At 35.3% G+C, this 11,025-nt stretch overlaps 1 protein-coding gene across 3 annotated transcripts; it reads left to right on the forward strand.

Moving 5' to 3' along the window:
* The first annotated feature begins 2,211 nt into the window (after positions 1-2,211).
* On the forward strand, positions 2,212-10,814 carry LOC138701026 (uncharacterized). 3 transcript variants are annotated; one of them, XR_011332425.1, is made up of 3 exons: positions 2,212-3,182; positions 7,168-7,249; positions 10,411-10,814. XR_011332425.1 is itself a non-coding variant. In XM_069827529.1 (3 exons), exons 1-3 carry the CDS (start codon positions 4,042-4,044, stop codon positions 10,501-10,503), a joined length of 225 nt encoding a protein of 74 aa, XP_069683630.1. In that variant the 5' UTR covers positions 4,000-4,041; the 3' UTR covers positions 10,504-10,814. The 3 variants fall into 3 exon arrangements, 2 of the variants coding, with proteins under 2 accessions (XP_069683630.1, XP_069683629.1); XM_069827529.1 differs by lacking the exon at positions 2,212-3,182 and adding an exon at positions 4,000-4,091; XM_069827528.1 differs by lacking the exon at positions 2,212-3,182 and adding an exon at positions 4,108-4,771.
* The last annotated feature ends 211 nt before the right edge of the window (positions 10,815-11,025 follow it).

The following is an 11,025-nucleotide window of genomic DNA, read 5'->3' on the forward strand; positions in this document are numbered from 1 at the left end:
AGGCCTACGTTAAGCATATTAACACTATAATCTCTTCTGATCCAGAAAATCAAGATGACATCACAAGGAGAAGTATGTTTCTGGAAGAATTTTGCAGAAAAGCAATTATTATTATTATCATCATTATTATTATTATTATTATTATTATTATTATTATTATTATTATACAATGTGGTTCAGATCTGACTTTTCCCCTGATAACATATCATGAAAGAATTTAATATTGTGATGAAGCATCATGTTTGCATTGAATATTATGTCAAACTCTGCAAAAGTGCAGTGGAAAGTCCTTTACAACCTTACCAAAAATTCGATGCCCTACCTTAATATATCCATTCCAGACAGCCCCTTTAGGTAGAATTCCATCAAGCTTCCTAAAGCCTGCTGCTGATGGTGATATGATATATTTCATGTCATCAATTACATCTATGTAAAGTGGATCTAGCATGCTTGATGCTGGAGCAAAAGATTTATTAGAAGTAGAGGATTTCGAAGAAACCGCATTGTTCAGGCTTTAAATTGTATCAGAAACAAAGAACGTAACCCAGAATTGCATTTTTTTTTTCCCCCTCCAAATTTTAGTGTAGACCTACTGGCTTATGCTTGGCATGTGTTCTTAACGTGGTTAAATTTCGAGTTTTTACCTTTTTATTTCATTTAATTAAGTTAAATTCTGCTGTAATGATGTAAGATGTAAAAAATGGGTTATAAATATTCGGCGAGAGAACTTGCTAAAATAAAATATAAAATATTTGGGTGCAAATTTCTGTCCATGCATGAAACACTTCCAGAAAAGCCAGTTTATGAATTTCAATAAGACCTTATTGATTAAAAATTGCTGTAACTGAGCAAGATAGTTCAGGAGGTAATGTTTGACTCACATTCAGGAGGTCCCTGATTCAAACTCTTAGTCGGCCAATGTTTTTTCTTCTTCTTCTTCTTCTTCTTCTTCTCACTAAGCCAAATATCCGATTTGAAATTTACATATCATGATTTATCACTGTCTTAATCACAAATATCATACATAGTAAAACAAAATTCAAATCAGGTAGGCCTACATGAACACCAACGATCTATAACACACAATAGAAACAGAATCTCAATAATACTCAATGGGCTACTGAAAACCCCAAGGATCCTACACACGCGATATTATATTGATGTTAAAACTTGTATAAATCATTGCTTATAAAAAGAAATAAACTGCTTACCAACGGTATTCTTGGACGTGAATATATTGTAGTTTTTTCTGCTTAACATCGGTAACAAGGTCTTTCCTATCACAATGCTCTGTACTACGAGTATATTTACATTTCCCAATTGGGGCGTTGAATGCGAGGTTTTTATGAGTTCCTAAAAATCCTAAACTTTTGCTTGTATAAAGTTCCAAGTGTTAAAAAGTCAGAATTACAATTTTTGTCATTTATCAGTAATATCATAGTATGGGTATTTACTTATTTTTTTTTTTGTTTTTTGACTTGAATTTATCGTATAATAATGATATTTCTATTATATTTTGTTGATTAGTCAGCTGTCCGAAGACAGGTCTGAACCTCACAAGTAATACCAAGAAGACACCACTTACGAGGCAACTAGGTCAGGAGATACTGGGGTAGGGTGAGCAGTTTCTTTCCCCTCCATTGCATACATCGCCGACTAACTACATATTACACTAGTCAGGCTTCAGATGCATACAAACATTCTTACTCTTAACACACATTGTCAAGTGAGATGTACTGCCTGATAATAGATGTACATATCAGCCAGAACCTCAACCAGAGAATTCTGTTCTATTGATGTATATTTTTTGTATTTTTTATTAATCTAGAAGAAACAAAACAAATGATTGCAACCTAGTTAAAGAAGTTTAATATTATAATACACGCAATGGAAAGAGGAACTCAATTGGCTTATTGGTATACCCACAGATGTTAATAAATAAACTTGGCCAGAAGCAATAATAATAGGCAAACACACGAGCGTGGAGTATGAGAGTTGATATATATATATATATATATATATATATATATATATTTATTTCTCAATCCTTTTAAAAGTTAGAACCAAAGGTTAATATGAAAGAGTAATTCTGTAGGACGCACCGACCAAACAACAATACAGGAACACACTCTATCGAGAGAAGTAGGAAGTAAGCGGCTGCAGGTGGGGACATCTATGAGTGAAAGTGGGTTTGTGGAAGAATAATGAAACATGAAACAGCAGAAGCTAGTCAAAGATGGAGTGTAGCTTGGATGTGGACAGTAGTGTTTGTGATGGCTGCGAAAATACATTTGTAAGTGCGTTGTGTTTGAGGGAAAGTGAGATACTGAATTATTTCATAAGTCATGGTATTATTAAGGAAAAGATGAAGTGTAACAGGTGTGGGAACATATTGCAGTTAAACAAAGCAAAATTGTTTTTTGATTGTGGGAAGTGGTATGATAAGGAAGGGGAAGAAAAAAAAGTGAAGTGCAAGAAGAGAGTTACCGCAAAAAAAGGTACATTTATCGAAAACAGTAAATTGCCAGTAATATCAATTTTTCGATTTGTGTGCTTCCTTTTGCATTTAAAACCTCCGCGGCATACATTTATCAGAGAGAATTTAGGTTTTGCAGACCACACTGTTGTAGAGTGGTACAGCTTTTGCCGGGAAGTGTTCATAGATCATTTAATGAAATGTAATGAAGTCCTTGGTGGGACAAGTGTAACAGTAGAAATTGACGAGGCAAAATTTGGACGACGGAAAAATCATAAAGGTCGATGTCTTGAAGGGCAGTGGGTGTTTGGAGGAATTGAGAGGGGCAGTAACAAGACCTTCCTTCAGGCCGTCAGCGATCGATCAAGCAACACACTTCTACAGATAATAAAGCACAACATACTGCCGGGTACAACTGTCATTAGTGATTGTTGGCGCGCATACAATTGCTTGCAGGAGGAGGGATTCATGGATCTGACTGTGAATCATTCCTACAGTTTTGTTGACCCGTTATCTGGTGCAAATACTAACAAAATTAAACGTGCGTGGAGGGAAGTGAGGGCCAACACACCCCGTTACGGATTAAGAAGAGCACACTTCGTGGGATACCTGGCAGAACATTTATTCAAGAGGAAGTATTCCAGGACAGAGCGCCTGCATCAATTTTTCAAGGCCGCTGCCGAGCTCTACCCGCCAGAATATTGAGGTTGGTGATATATTTGATTCTAATAAACTTAATTGCGTCTTCTGATAATCATTAATAGTGCATAACGTCTTGCTCTGGAATTCGTGGCATCATGTCCAAGGTATAAATGGAGATATAGCGTTTGCAAATTATGTAATTATGAAAGTATATGCTCCGGATCTCTCTTGCGGGATGCAGTCACGTAAGTGCACAGGCTTGTGAAATACTAATCAGTAATACACATAGGCCCAAATGCTTGTATAGGAGTGAGAAAGATGATGGCTTGGTGGCTCGTAATTCTGTTATTGGATGTACCTATTCGTCCATATTAAGACCAGATATTTTGTAATTTTATAATTGATCTTGGTGCATCGTTGGTATGCTGCAGAATGGATTTTAATCGTGATGGTCGTCGTCCTTAACCTGAGTTCGTGTAATGACTGATTTTCACTTCCGAAATCAACAGAAGTAATTCAGCGCTAGTTTCACCGGTTTTGTTTTATGTGGAGAAGCAGTTGATCGTATATGCAAGACATAACAATAGCCTAAATTAAACTCACATATTCGTATGTGCAAGGTGTGTAAGCGAAGTACGAAGAGAACTATCTGAGCGCTAGTTTAGCAAAGATGTCATTCAGCATTCCTAACCTAACAAAATAATAGGCTATATGAAATGCGCACAAACTGCAAAAGTGTGTTCACGGTTTTCACTTTAGTAATCATGATTTTTTTTATATATATATTTGGTAATCCAACGCATTGGTTTAGTGTTTATGATGTTAAGTGGTTACTGGTTACAAATCGAGATGAACGGCATCAGTCAAGGTAACTGGAATATGGCATCAGTAACATCAGTGCTGCCACTTTGTGCTTACGGTGAATGCTGATGCTGAAACAATGTCATGTCTTCTGTCCGCGAATTGAGCACGAGTTTGTGAATACAGGACATTACTCCATATTTATAGTGACCTTAAGGCATTTCTTAAAGGAGATTTGATATTGTTCTTGTAATTTTAGTACGGAGGGGACATTTTTTAACTTCATGGCAATCTAGCCTCGAAGTCTCTGGCGCATGCGCCTGGGCTGAGCTTTAAAAACAAAACATACAAGGGATTCTATTCTGTATACCTTGCACAAAACCTGAAAACGACTTGAAACTGGCTGTGCAGTGTTTTCGGGTTTTATTTTGATCTGTTTCTGCCATTTGTTATGGTTTGGATTCGTTATACACTACAACAACGTTTGTTTTTGTACGATTGTTATGTGAAAAGATCTTCCGTTCGTGTGTGCAGGAGAAAATTTTGTCGTAAATTTCCTGGAGAAAGAATTCCAAGCAGAACAGCAGTGCATAAGCTCATAAATAAAGTCCGGGTTACTGGGTCATTATTGGATAAGAAAACCGGCTCTCCCAAGCTCTACGTTCTTACTGAAGAGAAACTGGACGAAATTGGGGCTCTAATAGAAAATTCACCCGGAATGAGTGTAAACCGTGTGGCACAGCAGTGTGGCATTGCGAGAGCTACAGCTGCAAAAGCAATGAAATTGCTTCGAATTCCAGAAGTACAGACGCCAGGAAATAAAATGTTAAAACATTCGGCAAGAATGTACCGGTAAACCACGCTTGTTTTTCGGAATTATTGATTAAGGCCATTTGCTCAGTTTCGCAGCCGCTCATGCTTATACATAAGCGGTAAAGAAATAGGCATTTCCTAGATCCTGTCACTCAGAGTATGGATGGTTCTGTACGAAAATGGATAATTCCCAGCTATATTAAAAATAAGACCGGTATAAAAGAAGGTGGGACCGTGGAAGGCCGTACTTGCGCACACTGACTGATTCCGTGTATTCACGATATTGATATATCTATTTTTTGTTTGTTTTAGCAACCATTGCCAACATACCACTATTGATTTCCACTAACAACTGTGCTGTAGCCAACGTTTGAATTTGAAAGTGTACGTACCAAAAGCCTGAAAAAGAAAACCAGACCGTCCACACCTGTGGAGTAACGGTCAGCGTGTCTGGCCGCGAAACCAGGTGGCCCGGGTTCTAATCCCGGTCGGGACAAGTTACCTGGTTGAGGTTTTTCCGGGGTTTTCCCTCAACGCAATAAGAGCAAATGCTGGGTATCTTTCGGTGCTGGACCCCGGACTCACTTCACTGGCATTATCACCTTCATTTCATTCAGACGCTAAATAACCTAGATGGTGATACAGCGTCGCAAAATAACCCAATAAAATAAAAAAAACAAAACCAAACCTAACCTGTCACTGATCTTCGACTTTACGAAAACTCGCTTACCAAATAACTTACATGCAAGGCATACCAAAAGTCTAAACAAACGAAACCTAACCTGTCAGAGATCCTCGACCTTACGAAAACTAGCTTATTTATGTTTCCAGATAGTGTATATTTCTAAAGTTATATTATCTTTGAGTTTCATTTCATCAGGGAAATAGGGGATAACTCTGATTCAGTATGCTGTTAAAATTTTATTTGTAGTGCAGTATTTGGTATTTTTTCTGTAGGCCTACTGCTAGTGCAATAATTGGTAATTTTTCTTGCTTCCTCCACTAAGGATAACAGTGGCTTCCCCCACTTAGCCCTATTTCTGTATTTGTGAATATACTGTATCCATCTGTGTGCGCTAGTATAACCCCACACATATAACAGATTGCTCAGCCTTACAGGCTTTGACAGCTACTTTGATCAATTTTACTATGCTACCATCTAGCTGCTGCATAAGAAGACACGTTATAACTCTCATTTGAATTGCAGGATGAAGAGAAAATTGAGAATGTGGAACATTTAGAGAACCATATCATTGAAGCTTATGCTAAAGTCACCTCGAAAATGCTACAAAATGTTCTATCCACATTCTCAATTTTCTCTTCATATGTAACCCCAAAAGAAAAAATCAAGGAGTGTTAAATCTGGAGACCTCTCCGGCCATTCTACTGGTCCACATCTACCAATCCGATGTCCAGGGAACTGTTCGTCCAGTCTGCTGCAACATTTGTGGCTTAATCTACCAGAATGAAGAATGATATCAATTCTTTCCTCTTTCGATAATACCATCACGAAAATCAAGAAATTTGTTATAGGAAAGCTTCAAATATTCACAACAATGCATTGAAACTGTCACAGGTTAACCAAACAGTAAAGCAGGAAAAGTTAATTCCCAGAATTGCATAAAAATACCTTTTACGAAGCCTCCTTAGTACTGTACCTTGTTACAAAATATCTGTAGATGCAGTAACTAATGTTTGTGTCATTATGACATCTTTAAATGACTTGAAAACGATTAGAGATATCTCAAAACAGATTGCACCATTGTTTTTCTCAGAAAATTTCACATGATTTTGAGTACCCCCTTTCCATTTAAAATTTCAAAGTTTCATTCAAAATGGCGGCTTTTGAGATAGCTGAGGGCTAGAATCGAATGTGTCACTGGTAGAGCATTTGGTCTTACAAATACTGGTAACAGCAATAGTAATCGAAAATCAACCATATGGAAGATATTTAATATGGTTCCAGACTTTTGAGTCACTCTGTACAATACTAAATATTAGTTACATAATTTGAAATGATATGATTTGCATTAACGTTGTATGAGGGATTCAGTCTTAGGTGTCGGCCTCGGTAGCGTAGTCGGTATAGCGCTGGCCTTCTGTGCTCGAGGTTGCAGGTTCGATCCCTGCCCAGTGTGTTTAAATGCGACAGGCTCATGTCAGTAGATTTACTAGCATGTAAAAGAACTCCTATGGAATAAGGCACACCGGCGATGTTGATATAACCTCTGCAGTTGCGAGCATCATTAAATAAACCGTAATTTAAAATTTTTTTCAGTCTCAGGTGTGGAGGCCTGTTCTTGGTTTCCCTTGATGGGATGTTGTATCATCTGACAGAAATAGAGCTGCTGTACTTCATTAGACTATTGCACCTGTAGTATCACTGTGTTCTGGATTCATATCATTAGTAACTCAGATCTCTATTTTCTTTTCAGGACACAAAACAAGAAAAAACAAAATCCAACCAAGAAACGAAGAGTAGCTGCTGAAAGTGACACATCATCAGAAGTCAGCAAGGTATGACATTAATAATTACTTGTAGTCTAAATATAATTTTGAATTTTGCAACCTTGTATTGTGATCCATTGTCTGCAGTGCTTTGAAACCTCTTTGTATGTCCCATCCTCTGAGTTGTATCACTTCATCCTTCCAGAACTCTATGGATGGGAACTTGGAAAATTGTTACAAAACATCAAAGATTATTAAGTCTCATAATATGGTGGAAAACCAAACTTTTACACAGTTTTATTACTATGAGGACTGAAATCTCATACAGTACAAAAAACTATTTAATATCCCTTAACTTCGATGGTGTTCTGGTAAAGAAGGTTAAGTCATTTTTTGTGCAAATGGAGTTTTGTCCCCCAGATGAATACACAAGTTAAATTCTACAAGTGGATGTGCAAAAAAAAAAAAATAATAAAATAATACTAGCATTTAATTTGTTTTATTTGTGTAGAAAATGATTTGGAATAAGATTAGGAAGTTTAATTTTAATTTATCTCAAAGCTCATTTTTATGACTTATCTCCTTTTACCCAAGCACCATTGATTTATATTATAATTTTTAAGCGACTAACAATAATAGCAGTTTCACTCTCCACACTACAAAAGAATCTCTTGGAGAACGATCATTATCTCTAATTATTGTTATATTAATGGGTCATTCCATGCCAACTGAGCCTCTGAGTGATTTTTTCATTTATTAATAAAGTGTATGGTACTTTGATATATCAACTGTTAAAAGTATGAATTACACTACCCTTAAAGAAAACTTGGCTTTATGTAATATTTTTGCAGTTTTCTTTATGTTTGTTGGTAGGTTCTTTGAATAGTAAATATGTTATTTCGCATGCTTAAGTTTAAGATCCTGCTGTTGTCATAAAACACCATGTTGTTGATCTTGCACTTTTGGAGGGAAATGTATGAAGCTTTCCAAGTTCAAGCATATATTACAATTCAAGGTAAGATCAAATTCAGTAATTAATTACAGCATATTAAAAATTGCTGTAGCATGTAACACCCGTTACACAAAATATGCAATAAGTTTTAATTATGATCTTATGAAATATTTGTTCACAATATCCTGCAGTGAAAGTGAGATTATAAGGTTGCTTGTTGAGATCATAACATTTTTAAATTAATATTTAATTTATTTTACCCAGAAATGGTGTAACGGGTGTTACAACTCTTTAAGTAACGGGTGTTACAGTATTGATGTAATACCAGTTACAAAATGTTGTACTTGCCTGCTGTAACCTATTACAATAAAAAATAGCTTGTAACTATCTCTTAAGTAGTTAAAGCTGCAAAGAGTCCATTCTGTATAAAATATTTGTTTGCTCTCCCATGATCTAATGCACTTGAATGTGCTAATTTCAAGAAATGGCTCCTGTAAACAATCGGATGAAAAAAACATGTTGCATTTGGGTTCTAATGATACAGTGAAATCCTATGCCATAATAAGTAGTGATTTATCACAAAACAAGTATGCAGTCTGGACTTCCTTTAGCACAATAAGATGATGATTCCACAGGTTTTGGGATTCTGAACATGGGATACTGACAAGTGAAACACAAATGATTCCCATGCCAGTTTACAGCATTGATAGATCTGAAGTTAAGTCTGGCATGTTTGTTTTGGTAGAGTTTTTAAGTGAAAACAAGAAACCCGGGTCATCAAAGGGTGAAAAAAAGTTCCGATACATTGGAATATGCCAGAACCAAGCTGACAATGAAGAGGACATTAAAATTATGTTCCTGAAAGTTTCTAGGCAGAGCAAAAAAATCTTCAAATCTGATGAAAATGATATTTATTTTGTAAAATTTAGTCAACTGGTCAGGAAGTTACCAACTCCTGATGTCAAGTCTCAAGGAAACAGACTGTATTATGAATTCAGTGACAGTGTAGATGAAAAAAGATGTTTAAAATTAATTACACATGCACTAAAATATCTGTAAAACAACCATAATTTGAATGTTCCTCAATTAATCTATTTGTTCCATTCCAGGCTATTTAATAAATAGACTGTGCTCTGAGAATTTTAAAAAAGATAATTTAATTATTTACATAAAATGAAATTGTTATTACGCAGAAATTTCGTTATATTAAATTTTAATAGCGTTGTTTTAATGAAAACAGAAAGAGTGTCATTAATCATTTGAGTAAAGTAGAAATATTTGCACAGTGTAACACCCATTACAAATCATGTAACACCCGTTGCAGAAGCTTTTCTTGAAAAAAAATTAAATCTTTTAAGCAGAAAGGAAAACTGAGAACATATTTGATTTTGTCAATGTTTAATATATATCCATATAAAAGGATGTTAATTTGTGTGCATTAAACTCACAGAATTTTACATCTTTCAATAACTATGCAAAAGTTCATGTCTAAATTCTGTAACACCCGTTACACCGTGTTTTTTACTTGTTATTCAACTTCGTTAAAATAAACTTAGGATTATATTATATCAAAATGTTCAGAAAATATAGGGGAAATAGTTTTAATAAATAAATTTTGATTCTATTAAGGCTGCATTCAAAGTGTTCAGTTTTTAGCTTTGTGGATGTAACACCTGTTTACAATGGAATGACCCTAATAATAATAAAACAATAGCTTTATTTAAAACCGTTTCATAGGAAATTTTACATATTCAGTGTTAAGAGTCAAGACATGTTGCCAGATTCTGTACATTTTGTCTTGTACACTTTCAGTTTTTATATTTTTCTAAAGGTTTATGTTCTGTAAGACAATTAGGAACTTCGACAGTTGGAAAATTTTTTGCAGTTTTGCAGAAAATGCACTTTACTTTAATCATAAGATGTTAAAGACTACAAAACAAATGAAGGTATAGAGAAAAAGTTGCAAACTGAAAGTATATTTTAAATGGTGGGTCCATCATGTTACGAAGATGATACAGAGCTTGTCTCACTAAAGGTACCGGTACAAATTCTTTCTGTTTAGCACGAGGAAATTTGTAGTTTTTCAATTAGTACATTCTTGTAGAAGCAGTATATCCTGTTTTATTGACTGATAAAGTTAATCCCCAGTTTTGTGACCATTAATTACTTGTTTTACATTGTCATTCTAAGAACTTGTCACTGCCTGCTTTTAATATGATTACAGATTACAGCTTTTGCTGGAGAATGTATTTTCAGGTTTATTTTTGTCTTGTTACAGATGCACGTGTTTGATGACATGACCATCAGGACTGAATCTATTGATGAAACTCATGCAGAGGGCGAGAACTGTGTGCTTGGTGATTTAGCTTGAAAGCAGGAAGTACCAGATTTTAAATGAATTCTTGCGCAGTTGAGGACAGTACAATTGCTGTGTGAAAGAATCGTGTGTGCTGGAGTTTATCTGTGATACATTCTCACTACAAAAACTACGAGGCTTTTGTGTAACACAAAACAAACATTCAGAAGTAGTCATGATAAGTCGTTTAAAATATTTCATGATTGATACTAAGTTATGTGCAACTTGCTATAAGTTATATTTTTTTACACTGGAAGAATACTGTTACTTGCGTGTTTCCTTTGAATGTATATAAGTACAAAATATATTAGACAAGTCCTAACCTATTTCAGTATGGCTTAATTGATTTTATGGCACAAGGAGAGAATACTTTTTTGGGGGCCATCAGTTGTAGGGTTGCCTTATTATACAGGACATCTTGTATTTGAGACTATAAAAAAAAGTTGCCTCTTATTAAGCCCATACATGACGTCCAAAATCCCATATTTGTGGACTAGTAACAGAATGGCCAATTTTCGTAATTTCGTTTTAATATTA

Source organism: Periplaneta americana, chromosome 6, assembly GCF_040183065.1.
Source record: "Periplaneta americana isolate PAMFEO1 chromosome 6, P.americana_PAMFEO1_priV1, whole genome shotgun sequence".
NCBI lineage: Eukaryota > Metazoa > Arthropoda > Insecta > Blattodea > Blattidae > Periplaneta > Periplaneta americana.

Coding starts and splice junctions, on each gene's coding strand:
- LOC138701026 (XM_069827528.1), top strand. CDS start 4,371: ATGGTTTGGATTCGTTATACACTACAACAACGTTTGTTTTTGTACGAT. Junction 4,772..7,167: donor CATTCGGCAAGAATGTACCG/GTAAACCACGCT, acceptor TTTTCTTTTCAG/GACACAAAACAAGAAAAAAC. Junction 7,250..10,410: donor CATCATCAGAAGTCAGCAAG/GTATGACATTAA, acceptor GTCTTGTTACAG/ATGCACGTGTTTGATGACAT.